The 23,899-nt window shown below is 43.3% G+C and overlaps 1 protein-coding gene across 4 annotated transcripts in view; it reads right to left on the bottom strand.

Annotated features, from left to right (window-relative positions):
• The window catches only part of TMEM232 (transmembrane protein 232), a 114,750-nt gene that overhangs the window by 22,670 nt on the left and 68,181 nt on the right, over positions 1-23,899 (bottom strand). For 2 of the 4 annotated variants that reach the window (XM_029053671.2, XM_029053673.2), the window contains exon 14: positions 6,933-6,999. The exons of the other annotated variants lie outside the window; for them this stretch is intronic. In XM_029053671.2, coding sequence (XP_028909504.1) covers positions 6,933-6,999 — 67 coding nt within the window. The remainder of the gene's footprint in view (positions 1-6,932; positions 7,000-23,899) is intronic. 4 annotated transcript variants of the gene reach the window in all.

Raw genomic sequence — 23,899 nt, 5'->3', positions numbered from 1 at the left:
TCAGAACACTCTTCTGTGTGTCCCTGATGTAAGTCTTGAGCCCGACAATTTCATGATTCTATCAACCTGTCTACTTCATTCAGTAATGCTCTCCTTCACTTGGTATGTAGAAACTGCTTGGGCAGAACGTGTCATATACATTTATTTAGAGACACCTGAGTCTATTATATCTGTGTTTATCATCGACATGTTGGAGGGTGTTATAAAAGCTAGTTGTTGAATTATTTATCATGATGCTGAATACAAAAAAACAACCCATTTCATAAGTAGAGGGAGAATTCTCAGAGAATCAGTGGGTTGGCTCAACTCTACAGTTATACGGAGACGGATGATTATTCCATTTTGAGGTCTACGTTCAGCAGGAAAGGTCGGGATTGGATGACACTTGAAAAAAAAATCCATCGACCCAAAGACAGCATGAGAGTCGTATGTTAAAATCAAGTTACTGAAAGTACCCCTGAAATCCACCTGCATTTCTCTCCTACTCAGAAGATGAAAAATCAAGTAGAGACTTCTTTCCACTGGCTTTAAAGCACTCGATCACCTTGCCCCTTCCTACCCTACCTCTCAGATTTCCTACTAAAACCCAGCCCAGGCCCGTGCACTATCCACTAGGCCGTGCTAAACGCTCAGTTCCCCAACCATGGGACAGTGCTGTCTCCTGACAGAAATTTGAGCCTGGCTGGAGTTTTCTGTAGGGGTGGCAGTGAGAGCGGTGGGGAGGAGGCCGTGGCAGTGGTGAGGGAGGCCACAGAGCTTAAATTATGGCTACATTGGTAGAGTTAATTTGTGTGCTGTTCAGACAACTGCATTTAAAGGGAGAGTTTCCTCTTCGGCCATCGGCTAGGTTGGGAAGAATTTAGATCACTCTTCCAAGCTGAAAAGGACAGTGCCAAGCACTGTTCTAAGTGCTGGAATCTTATGCGATGTTGCCTAGGAGTGTCAGTCTGAGGTACAAAACTGTACCGCCATCACCGGGAATTTATTTCGAGCAATAAAGTTACACTCGGAATCACTTGTTTCCTTAAAAACCCTAAGCACCTCCACCAGCATCCGCACATCTTGGGAGTTCTTCGATTCCAACAATTGTTTCCTAATTAGCATGTGAAGCCTGTCAGCAAAGCTAAGAATTTGAAGTATGACATGAATCAGAATATTGTGCCAAGTGTTTCTGCGCCAATCATGTTGTCCCTCTTAATGGCTGTATTAATATTCACTTAAGAAAAACAACCCCCAACTAGCCAAAATCCAGTCCTTTCTGTGACAGTTTAGTTTCCTAAAACATCTGTATTTTTCTGGATAAACGGCCAACGAGAAAGCGACAATTTCATAATGATGATAAACCACTGTCAATTTACCACATCGGCATCCATCAAATGAATTGATTAAATCTACATGCTCATTTGGTATAATAGAAATAAAATCACTGTAATAAAACATTGTCACTGGATTAATGTCTTCTGCTCGGAAAATGAAAGTCTTGCCTTTGGCTTGGTATTTTACGAAGCAGTGGGAGACCATTATCCTGTGACAACACCCTATTTCATTGCCATCTCAAATGCAGTCTTACCATTCTTTATATTTGTGTTCAGGCTGGAGCCTGAATGAGGAGAGGTCGAATACCAGCGAAAAAGCAGTCAGTGCTGTACCCTAATTCACATTATCACATCGCAAGTTGCAGGCCTAAAGATCTCTTGGCAAGCATTTCCTCTCCTATCCCTATTTGCTCAGACCAAAGCTCTTCATGTACCCTTTGAAGCACTTCACCTGTTGGATACCCTTGCTTCGACTAAGGCTTTTACGGAAATAAAATTGATAATACAATGATCATTAAATTGTTAATAATCCAAAGGTGAAAAGAAAAATCTAACCAAGTTGACCTAACAGCTAGTCAACTGATGTCCTCCTGGTCACTTTAAAATAGATCTAAAAAAATCCCTTCCTTTAATTTTAGAAGCACAGCCTTACGCCACGATCATCGCTATACCAATGCAATGCGAAATATGGGTGCAGATTATTAAGTGGGAAGAAGAAAGTTTCTATAAAAATTCTTCTGGAGCACTTATGTTCACAGTCTGTACATTCAACAAAAGAAGTCTCCATTACAAATTTTCAAGATGTTGATACTAAAAAGATCTTTTTGTTGTTTTATTGCGCTTTGAAGGTGCTAAAGTACACTTTACTGCTCGGAGCATAGTGCTGTTATTTATTGTTAGTTGACTTGTTCATTGTAAGACCTCTGATGTAATTACATTTTAGCTAGCTAATGAAATGCTGGGCAGAGTTTACTTATGCATTGTTATGGAAGCTGTAGAAAAGCTTTAATTAGGTGTGGAGCAGGAGGCGGAGGCATTGATTTTTTTCCTCTGGAATTCTTTATGATTTGGGTACCAGAAAGGGAAGAGAAAATGGGTTCAACTTTTTTTAAAATGGTATTTGTTAGGTGCTTTCTATGTGCCAGGCACTATATTAAGCTCTAGGGTAGATACGAGGTAATCAGGTTGGAACCAGTCCACGTCCAACACAGGGCTCACAGTTTTAATCGCGAGAAGCAGAGTGGCATAGTGGATAGAGCAGGGGACCTGGGAGTCAGAAGGACCTGGGTTCTAATCCCAGCTCTGCCACCTATCTGCTGTGTGACCTTGGGCAAGTCACTTAACTTCTCTGGGCCTCGGTTACCTCCACTGTAAAATGGGGATTAAGACTGTGAGCCCCATGTGGGACAGGGACTGTGTCCAACCTGATTAACTTGGATCAACCCCAGTGCTTAGCAGAGTTCCTGGCACATAGTAAGAGCTTAACAAATACACTTATTATCAACCTCCATTTTACAGATGAGGTAACTGAGGTACAAAGAAGTGAAGTGATTTGCCCAAGGCCACCCGACAGATGAACAGTAGAGCCGGGACTAGAACCCAGGTCATTCTGACTCCCATGTCTACGCTCTCTCTCTGTGGGGCTACGCTGCTTCTCAATCTCCTCGGGGTTTGTATGTGATAATTTCTATTAAAATTAGACTGATGAAGAGGCTAGCGAGACTCTGCTTAGGCGCAAGGGAGGAAGGTGGGACAGAAGGAGGAAGGGAGGAAAGAGTTATCTCCAGTTATTTGCTCTGAATATCTTCTCTAATCATGTTGAACAATTTGTGTATCTTGCCCATGACAAGAAGCATTTTCAAAACTTACTATCAAGAGAAACTGCTAATCCTCTATTGATCTAAATCCTCTGTTGTCCTTGTGATTAAGTGGTCCATTCTGAAATTAGGCACACTTTATTTTTAAATGATTCACTTGAAATTCACAATCCACGTTTCAGAACAGCTTAGTCAAAGACTGGCATGCTATTTTCTAGGGGTCAGATTAGAAAAGCGTTTTCCAAATTTCATGTCTTTGACTCAATAGAGGGAGAACAAGGAAGAGCCAACCCAATTCTCCATTCCTCTCTTCTTGCTGAGGCCTTACACTGAGTCTCCTAGGTGCACCTTTGACTGAAAGCATCATCTCATATAATTTTCTACTTGGTCTTGTCCTTATAATTCTCAAAGATAGTGCAGACTGACTTTATGGCTTTGAGAAGCAGCGTGGCCGAGTGGATAGAGCACAGGCCTGGGAGTTGGAAGGACTTGGGTTCTAATCGCGACTCCTCCACTTGTCTGCTGTGTGACCCTGGGCAAGTCACTTGATTCTCTGCGCTTCAGTTACATCATCTGGAAAATGAAGAGGAAGACTGTGAGCCCCATGTGGGACATGGACTGAGTCCGACCTGATTAGCTTGTATCTACTCCAGCACTTAGTACAGTGCCTGGCACATAGCGCTTAGCAAATACCATTTTAAAAAATGGCTTTGAAGAGAGAAGATAGAAACACAAAGAATTCAGATTTAAAGTCAAAGTACCCCATTTTGTTATCCCTGACGGAAGGAAGACTACACAGCCTGTCCGAAAGGGGTGGCTTCTGGAAGTTCTCTTCTCTCCCTCTCTCAGGCCGGGGTGGGGAGGATTAACCTCCTTGGTTTGCTCCTCTCCTCCTGGGTTAAATGGAAAAAGAGCTTAGCCTTCCATCCTCCTCTTCTTTAAATCCAAGGAGCGACAGGCATTCTGGGCACTGCCTTATATATTTTAGTGGGGAAAGAGCCCTGGAAATACATCTTTAAAGCCTTATCGAAGGCACATCTCCTCCAAGAGGCCTTCGGTGACTAAGCCCTCATTTCCTCTTCTCCTTCTCCCTTCTGCGTCACCTTTGCACTTGGATCTGTAACCTTTCTTCACCCCTTCCTCGGTCTCACAGCACTTGTGTACATATCCATAATTTATTTATTATCAATGTCTGTCTCCCACTCTAGGCTGTATGCTCGTTGTGGGTAGGGAATGTGTCTACCAACTCTGTTATATTGTACTCTTCCAAGCGCATAATAATAATTATTATTATTATGGTATTTGTTAAGCACTTACTATATGCCAAGCACTATCCTAAGCGCTGGGGTAGATACAAGGTAAGCAGGTTGTCCCACGTGGCTCAGTCTTAATCCCCATTTTACAGATGAGGTAACTGAGGCACTGAGAAGTTAAGTGACTTTCCCAAGGTCACACAGCAGACAAATGGCGGAGGAGGGATTAGAACCCACATCCTCTGACTCCCAAGCCTGTGCTCTTTCCACTAAGCCACATTGCTTCTTATGCTTAGAACAGTGCTCTGCACACAGTAAGCGCTCAATAAATACTACCGAATGACTGATTGATATAATTACTTCTGATGAGCTGGGTAGAAATAAGGAACAATGAGATCTCTTGGGGAAGAAAAAAACCCTAAAGTATTTCCCTAGGTAGGTGAGCTATGTGAGGAGTCACTGTGGGCTTTCAGTAAACCTCTTGCTCGTCCAGACTACTCTTTAAGATTTCTAGTTGGTGCCGAAGGAAAATTACCTCTGGAAATAAAATAATAGATATTTTTTCCCACCTGTGGATAGAGACAATTCAATATATTTTGATTATGCGTTAATGCCTAAATTATGTATGCCATCTTGTACATTTAAAAGTGGCTCTAAAGTAATATTTCATCTTGATCATGCTGATCACTGGCCCGGTCATCTTATTTAGGAATTCAAACTGCAATTGCCCCTCAAAGCTGGCCTATTTTAATAAATACATACTTGGAGAACAAAAATGAGCAAAGTAAATGAACCACCAACCCTTGTCAGAACAGAATGTCTATGCCTTTTTGCTCTAGGTGCATATTGTTAACTAGCAGCTGAACAGAATCCAGAAATCACATCTTTTTTTTTGGTCCATTTAGGTCTCTATATTTTAAAGAAAAGAACTACTACACTGCATTGTTTCTTAAATAGCTACTTAATATGCTTCTGCAGTCTGTTATCCTTAAATTACTAATGAATGATTCATTATTATTTTATAAGACAGCTGTTCTAATTTTGAACATCAGAATCAATGGAGGTGATTTTAGCAAATACCCTTGGATCTCGTCTTTCTGAGAAGGGGATATGCAATCTCATCCAGGTTGATTTAGAACTGTAGCTTGGAGAATGACAAAGGTTCTAATAGACTTTCTGTTTTGGAAATTTGGGCATTAAGGCATGTTGATTGCACCAAAGTGAAAGCTTTGTAATATTACATTGCTCTATTGGACATTTCAAGGATAAAATTCCTTTTCCCTCCATCGTAACCTTCATCACTTACTACAGGTAATCCTTTCGCACACAAACCTCAATCTAGGAAGCGTTATCCCTCACAGGGCTGGCTTAGAAAGGGACAAATTTAATTGGCTAACAAAGAATCCAGTTTTAAATAATAAAGGACGACAGAAACATAGGCTAGAATATTTTTGATGAATCTGGCTTTTGTGGTAAAGAAAACAAAAACAAAATCTTCAGAAAACCCTGGATTTCTTTCTGTATACGATCTTCAGTCACAAATCATCTTGCAGTCATAATACAGTTAGGGGAGATTGTTTTTTCGTGGGAGAGGACAGAAGGCTACTTTGTGAAATACCCAATAACACAAATAGCTGAAGTTCTGCATTACTCATTCAAGCCACTGATACAGGAACATTCTTAAGCAGATTTCTGATGAAACTTGACTTTGCTTTGGCTACATTCTGCTTCTAATACTGACCTTAAGCTTTTTGATAAGATAAAAAGGGACTTTTTAAGACGCAGAAGGGACTTGAAGAACAGGAAAAGAGGGTTTAGTCAGGAAAGGCTTCTTGGAGGAGATGAGGAGATGTCCCTTCAACAAGGCTTTGAAAGGGGGGAGAGTAATTGTCTGTCGGATACGAGGAAGAAGTGTGTTCCAGGCCAGAGGCAGAATGTGGGCAAGAGGTTGGCGGCAAGATAGGTGAGATCGACTTACAGTGAGAAGGTTGGCATTAGAGGAGCAAAGTGTGTGGGCTGGGGTGTAGTCGGAGAGTAGCGAGGTGAGGTACGAGGAGCCAAGATGACTGAGTTCTTTAAAGCCAATGGTGGGGAGTTTTTGTTTGATGCGGAGGTGGATGGGCAACCACTAGAGTTTCTTGAGTGGGGAAACATAGCCTGAACATTGGGGAATGAGTAGCAGTGGTGGCTGCATGTGCCCTGCCACTTTTTTTTTTAATGGTATTTGTTAAGCCCTTACTGTGTGCCAAACACTATACTAAGCGCTGGAGTAGATACATGGTAATCAGGTTGGACACAGTTGACATGGGGATCACAGTATTAATCCCCATTTTCCAGATGAGGCAACTGGGGCTCAGAGAAGTTAATAATAATGATAATCACAGTACTTGTTACGCACTTACTATGTTAACCACTTACTATGTGCTGAGCACTGTTCTAAGCGCTGAATGACTTGCCTGGTCACAGAGCAGACAAGTGGCAGAGCCGAGATTAGAACTTCACCATTCATTCATTCATTCATTCAATCGTATTTACTGAGCACTTACTTTAAGCATTGTACTAGATGACTTAGTGAGCCCCTTGGGAGCAGCCAGGCTTGTCAAAGAGGAAAAGCTGTGGAAAAGAAAGTTGCCATCGTTACTGGGCTGAGGGTCACTGTGTCTGCTTCAGGAGCTTCTCTGCCTCGTCGTCATCATCGGTAATTGAGGGCTTGCTAGGTGCAGACCACTATACTAAGCGCCAACAGAGTTGGCAGACACGTTCCCTCATCTGTAAAATGGGGATTGAGACTGTGAGCCCCACGTGGGACATGGACTGTGTCCTGTATCTCTCCCAGTGCTTAGTACAGTGCCTGGAACAAAATAAGCGCTTAACAAATACCATTATCATTATTATTATTATTACAGTGCCTGGCTCATAGTAAGCACTTAACAAATACCTTAAAAAAGAAAAGGGGATTTCCTTCCACCGTGTTCTTTGAGGCTAGATAGCCTTATCTCCCTTTCACTCCCAGGTCGGAGGGGGAGAGGTTGCTTGTAAGAAGATGGAGGGCAGCTTCAGGGTGACAGTAGAGAGTCTGAAATGAAGACTGCCCAATAAAGACAACCAACGTCTGAGTCTGTTCAGTGTACATCTAAATTGTTTTGTTTTTTTTTCATTCTATTGCAAGCCGCTGCCTTTGTATCTTAGAATCTGGATAACGATACCCATCTTGGAGAGTCTACCACCTCATGCATCTGTACAGCCCCCGAACAATGCTGGTTTCCAAAAAAAATTCCCGAACCCACACTGGTCCAACCGGATTTGGATACACAACCCAAGGGGGATTGAAAGCTGGCATTCTGGATTGGGATCCTCCCATTCGACCCTGTTTTTAGGTGGTGATCACCCTAGAGGGCAGGCAGGTGGAGAAAGAGAGGGAGGGGACAAATAAGGAAAAGTGCGGAAGTCAGGGGGAAAGGGAAAGAAGAGAAGAGGGAAAGGGAGACGGAAAAGGGGTAAGGGGTGAAGGAAATGGGAAAAAGAAAATAGGGGCAGAAAGGAAAGGGAAAGGGAGAGGAAGGGAGGAGAGGACACTCACTGTCACTGATTCTGCTGCCATCTTGGCAGAGGGAACGGTGGCCCTGGACTCGTGACATAGAACAGGCCGGTTCAGCTGGGGCTGAACTCCTGTCCAGGTGGTGGTGTCAGAGGACACTGGACCCAGCTTAGATGGCTCAGTGGCCACCAGACACGGCGGCTGCCCTGGTAGCTTACCTGGCTGAATTGGCATGGGAGTTTCCGGTGTGTGCAAAGCACTTTACAAGGCACTTGTTCAGTAGAGGTAAAAGACACAATCCCTGCCTTCAAGGTGCTTATAGTCTAGTCCTGGCAAAAAGCAGGACCCTAATGGATCCTGGGCTGGGGTTCTGAATTCTAAAAATAATAATTAGTAATAATAACTATGGTATTTGTTTAGTGATTACTATGTGCTAAGCACCATTCTAGGCACTGGGGTGGACACAAGCAAACTGAGGTGGATGCAGTCCCTGTCCCACGTGGGGCTCACAATCTCAATCCCCATTTTACTGATGAGGTAACTGAAGTACACAGTAAGCGCTCAATAAATACGATCGACTGGCTGGCACAGAGTAAGCGCTTACAAAGACTATACAAAAAAAAGAAAGGATGAACCCTTGGCTATATAGCTGGCAAGATAGAGCCCCAGATATAATGACTAGCCTGCCTAAAACAGGAAATTTGGACACCTATCCCGGTGCTAACTTTCCTGGGCATCCGGGCAGTTGCTATTCTACTACAACAGCTGGGAAAACCGACAATGTTGTCGGTCATCAATAGGGAAGTTCTGATATCAGGGGTACCGGATATGAGGCTAGTGCAAGGGTTGGTTTGACACCAAGACCAAGATTTACCCTGAGCGCATCAGTTCATGAGAATAATTTTTCCGCTAGAAAAATCCTCTCAAAATCAAGCCCAGGCACTCAGTCCCAGGCAGTCGATTTTAAAGAGCAAAATGACACTGTCGATGTGGAACAGAAGGCTCCATTTATCGGTCTGGATTATCCTTTGCTCCCATCTTTCCAGATGTGAGACTTTTCAGCTCTGAACGTTCCACTTTCCCAATCTCTAAATCCCGGTTGGTGGGGGATTCCGTTTATTTGGCCACAGTGGCTTAACTATTATGGAACTGCACTATGGGCCCTGCAGGACAATGGTCTCTGGCAAAGTGCCGCATTTCATAGTCTTTCTGTTTACTTGAAACAAAATCGGCCCAAAGATCAACCTCTGCACAGTGAGGCCTCAACTCCAGTGGAGAATCTCCCTTTGAAGTCAACCGGGTCTCTACTCCCAGAAGAAAGCGCAACTCTGCAGTATTTTTGAGAATTAGCCCCGAGAATTACATAGGCTTTTACTTCCCATAAAGAACAGTGTGATCACTGCACAATTCAATCCTACAACTGACTCCTGAAAATCAAATTCTAAACCAAAGGGGAAGGCCAAAATATTCAACTCTTTAATCCTGCTTAATGAAAACTTGGCCATTTTATTGGAATCCTTTTCTGGTGATTTTTATTGTTCTGTTTAGGTGTGGTTATTTGATCAGAGGGAAGCGTTCTAAAATTACACAGATACAATCACTTTCTCTGGCCATGGTTGTAATTTGACTCTTCGACACAACTCAACGTATTAAGAAGTACAGATTGTGATCTGCATGCAGTAGCCTGATTACTTCCTCTAAATGACTAATATGTCTGAACCCCAGCTTCTCAACCAAAGCAGCTGAAAAAAGCATTTTTTTTTAACAAGTTGAAGAGCACATATATAATGTCATTTTCTCAGAAGATTGATTTAGGATGCCATCTGGTGGCTTATTCATTCCATTTAAAAAGGAGAATAATAATAATGTTGGTATTTGTTAAGCGCTTACTACGTGCAGAGCACTGTTCTAAGCGCTGGGGGTAGATACAGGGGAATGAGGTTGTCCCACGTAAGGCTCACAGTCTTCACCCCCATTTTACAGATGAGGGAACTGAGGCACAGAGAAGTGAAGTGACTTGCCCACAGTCACACAGCTGACAAGGGGCAGATTCGGGATTCAAACCCATGACCTCTGACTCCCAAGCCCGGGCTCTTTCCACTGAGCCACGCTGCTTCTCTAACTATGCTGAGCTGAAACCTTCCTAGTGCTGACAAAATTACCCCTTTCCAGTAATAACGGTTAATTCTATTTCAACTTTTCTCAGAATATTGATAGAGTAGAAGAAAGAGAGCACTTCTTCCTTAGCGGTCACAGCACTTACGTATATATCTAAAAATTTTTCATTTATATTAATATCTGTCTAGAACATAAGTTCCTTATGGGCAGGGAGCATCAGGAAGCATGTCTACCAACTCTGTTGTATTGGACTTTCCCAAGCGCTTACCACAGTGTTCTGCACAAAGAAAGCACTCAATAATAATAATAATATTAATAGTGGTACTTGTTAAGCGCTTACTATGTGCCAAGCACTGTTCTAAGTGCTGGGGTAGATACAAGTTAGGTTGGACACAGTCCCTGTCCCACATAATAATAATAATAATAATGATGGTATTTGTTAAGCGCTTACTATGTGCAAAGCACTGTTCTAAGCACTGGGGGATACAAGGTGATCAAATTGTCCCACGTGGGGCTCACAATCTTAATCCCCGTTTTACAGATGAGGGAACTGAGGCACAGAGAAGTTAAGTGACTTGCCCACTTCACATAGGGCTCACAGTCTTAATCCCCATTTTACAGATGAGGTAACTGAGGACCAGAGAAGTGAAGTGACTTGCCTAAGGTCACAAAGCAGGCATGTGGCGGAGTCAGGTTTAGAACCTGTGACCTTCTGATTCCCAGACTCGTGCTCTATCCACTAAGCCACTTAATACCATTGAGAGATCATAGAATCAAGGACTAAAAGAGCCCTGTTTCCACTGCCAGACCAAGATGGCTTAAGCCGCTTGATTCAATGCAACAGTACAAAGATTTGACTGCCAGTACAATCTTGACTACCGGCAGGTGCAGCTGCACCTATTCGGAAATAGGAGCAATGGTATATAATCTGGTGACAGGAGGGGAATAATTAAAATGGAATATTGAAACACTATAACGCAAAAGACTGAGAGAGGCATGGGGGGCATGGGAGACAGACATGGGGAATCATTTTTATGTCCTAAATCTCATCCAGGTGCCAGGGGTTTTAGGCAGGAGCCACCGCTGAAGGGTTTGAACTGCGAAATGCGATGAAGCGGACTCTCACCCAGGCTCGCTTCTGTTACCCTCGAGTATGCCAATTCTTCACGTTCCCCCCAACCATTCCCAGTTCAAATCCGGTACGCGTTTCAGATCCGTCAAGACTTGTCTTCTGTGTGACCTTGGAAAAGTCACAACATTTCTGTGCCTCAGTTCCCTCATCAGTAAAATGGGGATTAAGACTGTGAGTCTCTTGTGGGAAAGGGACTGGTGCAACCTGATTAGCTTGTATCTACCCCAGCACTTCGAACAGTGCTTGGCACATAATAAGTGGTTCACAAATAACATGATTATTGTTATTATTATAAATCACGGGTTGGAAAACAATTGCTCAAAGTTCTCTGGCTCACTTCACTATCATTTTAAACATATGAAGATGGAGCTATTTGGATTCAAAGTACAAGATTTATCTGTCACTACTGTTCCTGGTGCTAGGAGGTATTTTTCATTCTGTACCACAGAGCGCTTAGTGCTGCGAAGATCCCATTCACCTACATTGAGCCACTGCTCAAATGTCCCAGAGGAGATGTGAGTCGAGCCCCATTTTATAGCCAAGGGAAGGGGGAGACAATCCACTCCACTGTGGATGGGCGGACTTGGTTTTTATGATGCTTCACCTTCCCCAAAAAGGGTTACATGGAAACAAATTCTAACATTTGAACCAATTTCCCTACTTCAAGAATCCATACACGCAGCATGGACTAGTGGATAGGAAACAAGCCTGGGAGTCAGAAGGACCTGGGTTCTAATCCCATCCCGGCTCCCTGTCTGCTGGGTGATTTAAGGTAAGTCACTTCACTCCTCTGGGCTTCAGTTCCCTCATCCGTCAAATGGGGATTAAGAGTGTGAGCCCCATGTGGAACAGGGACTGTGTCCAACCTGATTAACTTGTGTCTATCTCAGTGCTTGGGACATAGCAAGCACTGAACGAGTACTATTATTATAATTATTACTGTTATTACTCTGAGTCTTCTTTGTTCCCTGCATTACTGTTTTCCCATTTTAGCTTGGGAAGGAGCTGGTAATAGATCCAGCTGGCATAGAGAGGAGAAAGATTCCCTCGCTGCCTTTCCCTTCCTCCTTCCCCTCCCTCTTTATGTGGGGAAGTCAGGTTCTGAATGTACTGAACAGATCCCCGGGAAAATACTGCACAAGCTTCAGACCTAAAAATAAATCTGAGACTGAAGTGTGTTTGACTCGAAGGCAAAATATTGGTGTCTTCTAATCTATTAATTAACTTCTGTTTGTAAAGAAATTGGAAGATGAAAAGTGCAGTGTAAGTGCTAATTATTATCCTCATTAAAATGTATAATATACATTTGCAGGTATCCTTAGTGTAACCTACTCTTTAAGTATGTTTTGGATGACAGTTTTATGTATTGTCTTTGACACAGGTTTTCAGTGGTTCTGTGATATAATTATGATTTTGTACTAAAAAAAAATCACTATGTCTCAGAAAGAATTACTTCCAGGTATGCAATCCATTTCTTAAAAAGCACCACCCTGGACCAGCCGAGCAATCTAAAATGTTCCAAAGTTTTTTAAAGATTACTATTCGAGCTGGAGTAGCTGATAGTTGAGAATCTATTGAAATGGGCATCAATCTCCTCCTCTCTACACACGCACACACACACATTTCTCTGGGCCTCAGTTACCTCATCTGTAAAATGGGGATTGAGATTATGAGTCCCTTTGGGACAAGGGACTGTATCCAACCTGATTTGCTTCTATCCGCACCAGAGCTTAGTACAGTGCTTGGCACATAGCAAGCACTTAACAAATACCACAATTATTATCATTATTATTATTATTATGCCCTCCAAAATCTGAAAAGTTGTTTCTGTCTACTCATATGTTTGAATTACTTAAAGGAGCTCAAGCTTCCAGGCTTCTGGTGTGTATTATTTTGCCTACAGATTAAATAAGTGCCATCCACCTATATTAGCATTCAGCATGGCGTAGTGGATAGAGCACGGGCCTGGGAGTCAGAAGGTCATGGGTTCTGATCCTGGCTCCGCCACGTCTGCTGTGTGACCTTGGGCAAGTCACTTCGCTTCTCTGTGCCTCAGTTCCCTCATCTGTAAAATGGAGATTGAGACTGTGAGTCCCATGTGAGACAGGGACTGTATCTAACCTGATAAACCTGTATCTATCTACCCCAGCGCTTAGTAGAGTGCCCGGCACATAGTCAATGCTTAACAAACACCGTAATTATTACTATGACAAACAAAACACTCTACATTTAGGTGCCCGATCCAAACGAATGTTCACAGGATCGACCTACCCAGATACCTCCATGGAAAAAAAAATCCAACTATTGTCCTAATTTGAACAATGCAGAATATAAAGACAAAAATATTGCAAGAATCTCATTTATGCATCAGTCCAATGTTGCCCTCATCAGGCAGGAAATGTCTGCTGCTGGCACAGGGTGCATCTGTGGCAGGCTACTGCAGCTGTGAACACAAACTGACATTCAGAGGGTGAGTAGGAGGAGAAAAGCTTTATGAAAAGAGCCTTCTTTCATCAGACATGTGGGCTAGACCTAGGTCATTTGGGAGTCCAGAGACGAAATCCGGGAAAGGACCACAAGGATCAATTCTCCAGGTCCAGGGTGACAAGGGATGAGGGAAGAATGATAGGAAAAGACTTGAGGAGAGGAGCTGCTTTTTCTGAAGGTTGAGAATTTCAGGTGGAGACAAAGGGAAAATGGATGATCCCGTGCTTTGGCCTCAAGATGCAAGTGGAAAAAACTTTAATGTTTAAAGCAGCTTATGGCAGGTTTCCTCTTTGGCTGCCTTTTTGGGTTTTTTTTATCCATAGCTGTTTTTCAGGGTTCCTTTATATCTGATCAGGCACGGTGAATTTCTTATTAATTCAGCCACTCTATGAAACGTGTATAATGTCAAAAAGCCTGGAATCCTTTCCTCTCTCAACCATTTTCTCTACCATTTTCTATATAGCCATGTTTGGATTGGATTCCCCTCCCCTTCTCCCTCGATCTGTATCACTTTATCCCACTATTCCCCCAATCGAGCGACCCTATTTCTTTCTCTCTCCTTGTGACTTCTATAGTTCTTCGATACTCACTTCACGATTCACCTCAGTCCTGCCTGGGATGCCTCCATTTGCCAACTCTTGCCTCTTCCTTGTATGACAGTTCCAGTGTTGTTCAATCTATTCTGCCCTCTATTCAGACCACAAGCTCCTTAAGGGCATGGAACATGTCTCTTCCTTCTGTTGTACTCCCCCAAATGTTTAGTACAGTGCCTTTCGCTCAGTAAATACTCAATAAATACCAATCAATGGTAGTAATTATTCAGCTCTCACTGTTTGCAGAGCACTGTATTGAGTGTTTGGGAGAGCACGATTCAGTTAATAGACACAAACCCTGTCTGCAATGAAATTACAGACTAGCACTGAGATGCCCTGCTTGACGGTATGAGGGAGCTGGAGGTCAGTTACAGAATATGCTTTTGATCTACTGAAGAATTCTCCCAACTCAACAGGTTACCAATAGGGGCAAGATGCTTTACTTCTCTGTGCTTCAGTTCCCTCATCTATAAAATGGGGATTAAGACTGTGAGCTCCATGCGGGACACGGACTGTGTCCAACCTGATCAGATTCTATTTACCCCAGTGCTTAGTACAGCGTCTGTCACATAGCACGTGCTTAAATACTATAAAAAAAAAGAGTATTAATGAAAATCTTTGAGACAGTCACCCAGGAGTGGTGACTTTGATCTGGTGACAGACTCCCTAAAAGACATGTGGGTAATTAGGAATCACTTCACAAGGTCAGCAGAGTACTTTACTTCAGGTTTTTTCAAACCTATTGTCAATTTAATGTACCAGCCTGTACTAGAGAAACCTTAAACACGACCAAATATTTTCACTAGCAACAAAGAGTTGGCTGCCACTAAATTCTACTTCCTAGTAAGTACATTTAACCAACGACGTAGAGAAGCAGTGTGACCTAGTCGAAAGAGCACAGGTTTGAAAGTCAGAGCACCTGGGTTCTAAGCCTGGCTCTGCCACTTGCTTGCTGCATGACCTTGGGCAGTCACTTAACTTCCCTGTGCCTCAGTTTCCTCATCCATAAAAGTTGTTTATTTAAATTAATGTCTGTCTCCTCCTCTAGACTGTAAACTTGTTGTGGGCAGAGAATGGGTCAACCAACTCTGCTGTACTGTGCTCTCCTATGTGTTCAGTACAGTGCTCTGCACACAGTAAGTGCTCAATAAATACTACTAAAGATGATGATGTTGATGACACATTGCCTATCCCACATGATGCTCACAGTCTAAGTGATCAAATGATGATAAGCTCCTTGACAGTAGCAATTTTGTTTACTAACTCTATTGCACACTCCAGGGTGCTTAGAACAGTACTCAGAACAGAGTAAGTGCTCAAAAAATACAACCAACTGATTGATCAAAGATACTAGATCCTTTGCATGTATTCAGCCCTCTCTTCCAACCAACTAGGCTTTGAAGTTGTGTTTTTAAATGGTATTTGTTAAACACTTGCAATGTACCAGGCACTGTACTAAGCATTGGAGTAGATGCAAGTTAATGAGGTTGGACACAGTCCCTGTCCCACATAGGGCTCAAAGTCTTAATCTCCATTTTACAAATGAGATAACTGAGGCACAGAGAAATGAAGTGACTTGCCCTAGGTCCCACAGCCAAGAAATGGCAGAGGAAGGATTAGAACCCAGGTCCTCTGACTCCCAGAAATGTGCTCTTGCTACTAGACCATGATGCTTCTCACTATTCATTCAATAGTATTTAATGAGTCTTTACTATGTGCAGAGCACTGTACTAAGCGCTTGGAATGGACAAATCGGTAACAGATACAATCCCTGCCCTTTGACGGGCTCACAGGCTAATCGGAGGAGACAGACAGACAAGAACTATGGCAATAAGTAGAGTCAAGGGGAAGAACATCTCATTAAAACAATAGCAAATAAATAGAATCAGGGTGATGTACATCTCATTAAACAAAATAAATAGGGTGATGAAGATATATATAGTTGAGCGGACGAGTACAGTGCCGAGGGGATGGGACGGGAGAGGGGGAGGAGCAGAGGGAAAAGGGGGAGAAGAGGGTTTAGCTGCAGAGAGGTGAAGGGGGGGTAGAGGGAGCAGAGGGAAAAGGGGAGCTCAGTCTGGGAAGGCCTCTTGGAGGAGGTGAGCTTTAAATAGGGTTTTGAAGAGGGGAAAAGAATCACTATAACAACTACCTATGTAAAAATGGCCCATGCTAAAGTCTTGCTACCTGAAATATTTAATGTCAATGTCCAGGCTGTTTATAAGATCGAAGCAATTAAGCAGTTTGGAAACATAGTACACTTGTGCATGCTTATAGTCATAAAGCAAAATAGCTGGTGTCACTACAATACTTACTGAAGGTTTTATATTTACATTTCCCTCCTTTTACACTAGTATTAAAAATCCCTGTGAAGGTTTTATATCCTTTTAAAATTGAGGGTGGAGTACTATTGGCCATAAATTGGGAAAGTTTTGAAGGAAAGTGGGTGCTAGTTAGGCGGTTAGCATAATCAATGCCATATTTGGGCAGACTAATGGTCCATTGAGCCCAGGACTCTGTCTTTAACAATGGAAGAACAATGGGATAGTCACCCTCATTATATTAAATTCATCCCATAGTTAGGTATGGTATTTGTTATTATTATTAATAATAATAATTATTATTATTGTATTTCAATTCAATTCAATTCAATTCAATAGTATTTATTGAGCGCTTACTATGTGCAGAGCACTGTACTAAGCGCTTGGGATGAACAAGTCGGCAACAGATAGAGACAGTCCCTGCCGTTTGACGGGCTTACAGTCTAATCGGGGGAGACGGACAGACAAGAACAATGGCACTAAACAGCGTCAAGGGGAAGAACATCTCGTAAAAACAATGGCAACTAAATAGAATCAAGGCGATGTACAATTCATTAACAAAATAAATAGGGTAACGAAAATATATACAGTTGAGCGGACAGGTACAGTGCTGTGGGGATGGGAAGGGAGAGGTGGAGGAGCAGAGGGAAAAGGGGAAAATGAGGCTTTAGCTGCGGAGAGGTAAAGGGGGGATGGCAGAGGGAGTAGAGGGGGAAGAGGAGCTCAGTCTGGGAAGGCCTCTTGGAGGAGGTGATTTTTAAGTAAGGTTTTGAAGAGGGAAAGAGAATCAGTTTGGCGGAGGTGAGGAGGGAGGGCGTTCCAGGACCGCGGGAGGACGTGACCCAGGGGTCGACGGCGGGATAGGCGAGACCGAGGGACGGCGAGGAGGTGGGCGGCAGAGGAGCGGAGCGTGCGGGGTGGGCGGTAGAAAGAGAGAAGGGAGGAGAGGTAGGAAGGGGCAAGGTGATGGAGAGCCTTGAAGCCTAGAGTGAGGAGTTTTTGTTTGGAGCGGAGGTCGATAGGCAACCACTGGAGTTGTTTAAGAAGGGGAGTGACATGCCCAGATCGTTTCTGCAGGAAGATGAGCCGGGCAGCGGAGTGAAGAATAGACCGGAGCGGGGCGAGAGAGGAGGAAGGGAGGTCAGAGAGAAGGCTGACACAGTAGTCTAGCCGGGATATAACGAGAGCCCGTAATAGTAAGGTAGCCGTTTGGGTGGAGAGGAAAGGGCGGATCTTGGCGATATTGTAGAGGTGAAACCGGCAGGTCTTGGTAACGGATAGGATGTGTGGGGTGAACGAGAGGGACGAGTCAAGGATGACACCGAGATTGCGGGCCTGCGGGACGGGAAGGATGGTCGTGCCATCCACGGTGATGGAGAAGTCTGGGAGCGGACCGGGCTTGGGAGGGAAGATGAGGAGCTCAGTCTTGCTCATGTTGAGTTTTAGGTGGCGGGCAGACATCCAGGTGGAGACGTCCCGGAGGCAGGAGGAGATGCGAGCCTGAAGGGAGGGGGAGAGGACAGGGGCGGAGATGTAGATCTGCGTGTCATCTGCGTAGAGATGGTAGTCAAAGCCGTGAGAGCGGATGAGTTCACCGAGGGAGTGAGTGTAAATGGAGAACAGAAGAGGGCCAAGAACTGACCCTTGAGGAACTCCAACAGTTAAAGGATGGGAGGGGGAGGAGGCTCCAGCGTAGGAGACCGAGAATGATCGGCCAGAGAGGTAAGAGGAGAACCAGGAGAGGACAGAGTCCGTGAAGCCAAGGTGAGATAAGGTACGGAGGAGGAGGGGATGGTCGACAGTGTCAAAGGCAGCAGAGAGGTCAAGGAGGATCAGAATGGAGTAGGAGCCATTGGATTTGGCAAGAAGGAGGTCATGGGTGACCTTAGAGAGAGCAGTCTCGGTAGAGTGGAGGGGACGGAAGCCAGATTGGAGGGGGTCTAGGAGAGAATGGGAGTTAAGGAATTCTAGGCATTCCTTTGTTTGCACTTTATTTGTTAAGTGCTAGGTGCCAAGCACTGTTCTAAGCGCTGGGGTAGACACAGGGTAATCAATTTGTCCCACGTGGGGCTCACAGTCTCCATCCCCATTTTACAGATGAGGTCACTGAGACACAGAGAAGTTAAGTGGCTTGCCCAAGGTCACACAGCAGACAAGTGGCAGAGCCGGGATCAGGACCCACGTCCTTTGACTCCCAAGCCCCTGCTCTTTCCACTAAGCCACCCTGCTTCTCACCTTGAGCAAATCACTTCATTTTTCATCTCACCTCAATTACCTCATCTTTAAAATGGGGATTAACACTTTGAACCCATTTGGAACACTGATTGTGCCCAACCTGATTATCTTGTATCTGCTCCAGAGTTTAGTACAGTGTAGTACAACACAGCATTTGTTGAAAAAATTTGTTTAAAAAAATGAGCCCTGAGACCTTGTTCCATTTAGGATTCTATTTTTTTTATAAGATTCCCTACTGCTAATTATTCAGCATTTGGCTACTTCATACCCTCTTTGGCATAAGGCAGATATTTTTCTCTTTCTTTGGTTTAATTACATTTTAACCTATCGCCTCCTTTCCAACCCTGAAAATAAATGCCCAGTGGTACTCAAAATTCATGTATTAAAAACCAAAACACTCTAATTCTTTACTGAGCTGGAGGTGAAAGAATGAACTATGCTATTGAATTTGCTTGATGCCTTCTCTTAATTACCACATTCCACACACTCAGGGGACAAGCAGCCTTTAGTGGCTTCAACAATTATCGGTGTGGGAGTACAAAAGCACAGTGACAGGTCATTATCTGGGGCGCAGTGACCTGCAAATTTAGGGATTGGAGGAACAATGGGGTGACCCGGATTGTGTTCTTACCCCATCTATTGCATTTGTGTGTGTTTGGGGAGGTGATGGGAGGAAGGTTTCTCCTAAGGATGGCAGTTCCATGGAGAAATTCCTGAGAATTTAGTTTAAAATTAAAAATTAAAGCTCATCAACGAACCTCAAAAAAACCACTACCCTACTCCTTCTGTCGAGTTGACTGTTGCCCTATGATTGACAGACTATAGCTCTCCACTCTCTAGGAGACAATATGCCATGATCATAGTCCTAAGATCTTGAGAGCCGAAGGATCATCTTAGAGTCAACTCTTTCATAGTGTTTGTCATGTTTTATTTACATGGTTCAAGATGGCCTCTGAGGCTTCCCTATAGCCCTTGAATTACTCCTGAATGAATGTTTTCATTTAGTGTCTTCCACAGGAGAGAAGTTGCAAAAAAATGCGAGTGAGAAATTACAGTTGAGAGAACATGATAGCCACCCACATGCACACCGTCTCTCCTCAGATAATTTTAATCATTATGATTATTTCTAGTCATGAACTGGTCAAGATGAAGAGGAACAGTTGTTCGACAGTGATGCTTAGGCAAGGTGGGTATTCTCCTTCTCATCTATGTAACTAAAGAAGGTTTCACGGAGAAGAATCTTAAAGGAGTGGGTAGGGAGAGAAGGGGGAGACATGAATTGGTGGGTAAAAATTAGAAGGTTGTTCCCCACTAATTGGAAGGTTTGGGAGAAGGCCCAGAGTTGAGGGTTAAGGGTAGAACCAAGATGGCTTACTAGAGTCAACCATGTGGGTGAGTAAATCGATCAATGGTGTTCACTGAGCGCTTACTGTGGGCAGACCACTGCACTGAGCACTTCAGAGAGTACAGTACAACAGAGACGGTAGACACGTTCCCTGCCCAGAACGGGCTTAGAGTCTAGAGGGGTGAGAAAAGGGGAGATGAAAGAAATAAAGCCAGTGACGGAAGACTGGTGAACGAGCCTACAAATAGGTGACCCTCTGATGCTCTTGAACTTTTTCTCATGATATCCAGCAGTTTGGGAACAAGTAAGGAATAAGGAGGATTTGGTAACTGCACTTTCATATGGAGAGGCAAGGGTGAGGCAACCCAGGAATTCCAAGATCCCGGGCTTGAGGTTCCGGGGAGCTGGTGAAAGCTTTGGCTAATAGTTTTCCTACCCAAGTGTCAGAAGAACACTGAAAAATCCCCATGGTCTATAAAGGCAGTGGATGCATAAAAAAAGCAATATCTGCTTTAGCTTAATCTAAAAAAACCAGTCTACTAATGTTGCCCATCTAAAGTTTTAGCCTCCAAAACATCATCAATGTCAAACATTCAAATCGTGACTAGAAGGCTGACGGAGGTGAAAGGGAGAAAATGAGGTGGGGCAACTGTCTTTCCTTCTGAAACGTGTTCACTGAGCATGACCTCTGTTTTCTTGATATCGGTGTGGCTAACGTGCAGCTGGATTAATTGGCTGGCCGTGGTTTAGAATATTTCAGTCTGATGGAGGAATATCAAGGAAAGCTGAGAGTCTATGAATGGTGGAGATAAATGAGGAGATATAAATGGCATGGACAGATGAGGCTGCTTAAAATACTTGGATGTGGGTTATTTTCCTCATCTTTGGGGTTGTTTATAGTCATAGTTTAGTGCCTTTTAATGCCCAGAATGGGCTCTTTCTTCTGGACAGCTTTATCTGAGCAGAAAAGGCTGAAACGACATCAGTTGTGGCTTGACAAGGTGAGGGCTAGTGTCCCCTCGTGAACAGTTCAGAATTCAGAGACAAATCACTTTACATATGATGGATGTTTAACAATTACTAATCTAAAATTGCACTGACACAGTTGGAGCAGGAAGAGGAAGCTGCTGAAGATGATAAATGAACATGACAACAGATTAGGAGCACGTGGTTAGTGTTTGATGTGCCTCTTTCAGAGAGGAGGTGGTGGAGGAAAGAAAAATGGGCTGAATGACTCTGTGGAGAGGGTTTGAAAAGAACAACAGATGAAAAGGTGGTGGAGTGGAAGAACGGAGCCAAATAGAAAACAAATACTAAATTTTCCTAAAGGAGACAGAGAATCCACGCTCTAGCAATAGACCTGCTATGGAAATGCGACAGACAATGCTGTTTGAGGATGACAAAGACGTTTACGAAGCTAGAATATCATTAGCACAGGCGTCCAAATCAATCAATGGTACTGGAGTGCTTCCTGTGGGCAGAGCACTGTACTCAGCATAGGGGAGCATATACTACAACAGAATTCCCTGCCCACAAGGAGCTAATGCCAGCCCTGTTAGTTAAATCTCTTAGTTCAGCTCTCAGGATAGATGTCAGTGACGGCAACTTCCCACCCACTTTACTTGTACAGGCACCCAGACATAGTTAGCGTCCTCATCTGTAAAATGGGGATGAAATACCTGCTCTTCCTCTCCTTTAGATGGTGAGACCCATGTAGGACAAGAATCGTGCCTGACCTGATTACCCTGTATCTACCCCAGGGTTTAGTACAGTGCTTGGCATCTAGTTAGTGCTTAAGAAATACCACAAATTATTACTACCAAAGAAAATTAGGTTATGTTTAGCAGCAATGCAAATATTTACTTCATACCTCTGTGAGACACTCTGCATTTCTGGAAGCAAATGGGAATGATATGGAAATACTGGACTGCTATATGATATTATTTCAGAGGACACAAACGAAATATAGATGGTCAAGACTGTCTCAAAACCTTGAGACGAGATGTTCAATTCTTTATTTTTAAGAAAGAAAACATACTGAATATGGTTTGACATATACCACTAATGATGTATTTCTCAGAAAAAGAAAAAAAAGCTTGAATGTCAGAGGCCAAAAGAAAAAAAATGCAAGGAAACCATGTGATAAGACACTGCAGAATCAAAGCATTCCTTTGACACACGCATGAAATACACTGGAAGTCCCCTGAGATGGTTCCATCTCTGAATCCAACTATGTTTCTAAGAAACAGAGTTTTAAAGGCTTGTGAAATTAATGAGCTGTGAAAATACACGTAGACTACCCTCCCTCTCCTCCTTTCCAACTTTTCTCTCCATCTTGGGCATCTATAGCTACTTGGTTGTTCTATCTGAAGTGTAATTCCCTACAGCCCTTAACAAGTAAGAAGAGCAAATCACCCCTAGCTTCCCAGGTGATCTTTAGATATCTTGATAACTAGGTGTAAACTAGAGCCCGAGCTTGGGAGTCAGAGGTCATGGGTTCGAATCCCGGCTCCGCCACTTGTCAGCTGTGTGACGGTGGGTAAGTCACTTAACTTCTCTGGGCCTAAATTCCCTCATCTGTAAAATGGGGATTAACTGTGAGCCTCACTTGGGACAACTTGATTACCCTGTATCTACCTCAGCACTTAGAACAGTGCTCTGCACATAGTAAGCACTTAACAAATACCAGCACTATTATTATTATTAGGGCTCTCGCTCTTTGTCCCCCGTGTATCTAGTTCTGACTGCTAACTCCAACCTGGATCCATCAGTAGTTTTTCTCCAGAACAAACCTAAAATACATAACTGACTACCATTAGAAGACAATTTGCCTCTTGAAACTTCAGATTGTCATTAGCTCACAGCTATTTTATTTTCCCTGTGTTCATGTTCCACCCTCAAGTGGCGTAACCGCAAACTGAGCTGTGTAAAAGGAGCGGAAGAAGAATACACGCCCCACCCCACCACCAAACACAACATATTATGTGCCCTTCACTGCACCAAGAGAATGACAGCATTTGTGATACGTCATTTCCACTCTGCTCTATTCAGTTGGGAGACCCTTAAACTACTAAATAATTGGAAATTAACTCTACTTGTTTAACTAATTAAATGAAACACTTCCACATTATCAATTCCTTCCCTGATAATCTAAAAATAAGACCAGGATATTCATTTTCTAGACCCAAGAGAATTTTACAAATCCACTCCCACAAATCCAAGGATACTGGATAAAAATCATAAGAGAGCAACAAAAGAATGCAATCATCCAATCAGAACTCCATGGATGACCCAAATCTATAAGCAAGAATCAGATCTTTCACCTTGAAGGAAGAATTCTGAGGAAAAAATGGAAGGAATATACGGTTCTGGCTGTTTCTGGGAGCTGTTGACAGATTTCCCTGCAGTTCATCTGCAGCAACTAAAAGCTGTCATCTGGTGATGATGGGATAATTTCCATTAAATGAGTGGCTGAACCAATAAAGTTCCTAATATAGGCAATGCTTTCCACTCACTGTCCACAAATTAACCATGGACTGGACTTGTGCCTCTGTGATCACATCCTTCCACCCCTCAAGATCCTTTCAACCTTCAAACCCCAATTTCTAACTTGCACCCCTCCCTTAGTCTCCTTCCCCCAGCTGCCCTGTTGCTCTACTCAAATTAGCCACGTCTTTTCCCCCATCCTCCACACACTGGATCTGAACTGAGATATGGTGTTTCTTAGGACCCAAGTACACATTA

This window comes from Ornithorhynchus anatinus, chromosome X3 (assembly GCF_004115215.2).
Source record: "Ornithorhynchus anatinus isolate Pmale09 chromosome X3, mOrnAna1.pri.v4, whole genome shotgun sequence".
NCBI lineage: Eukaryota > Metazoa > Chordata > Mammalia > Monotremata > Ornithorhynchidae > Ornithorhynchus > Ornithorhynchus anatinus.
This window is presented reverse-complemented; position numbering and strand designations above follow the sequence as displayed.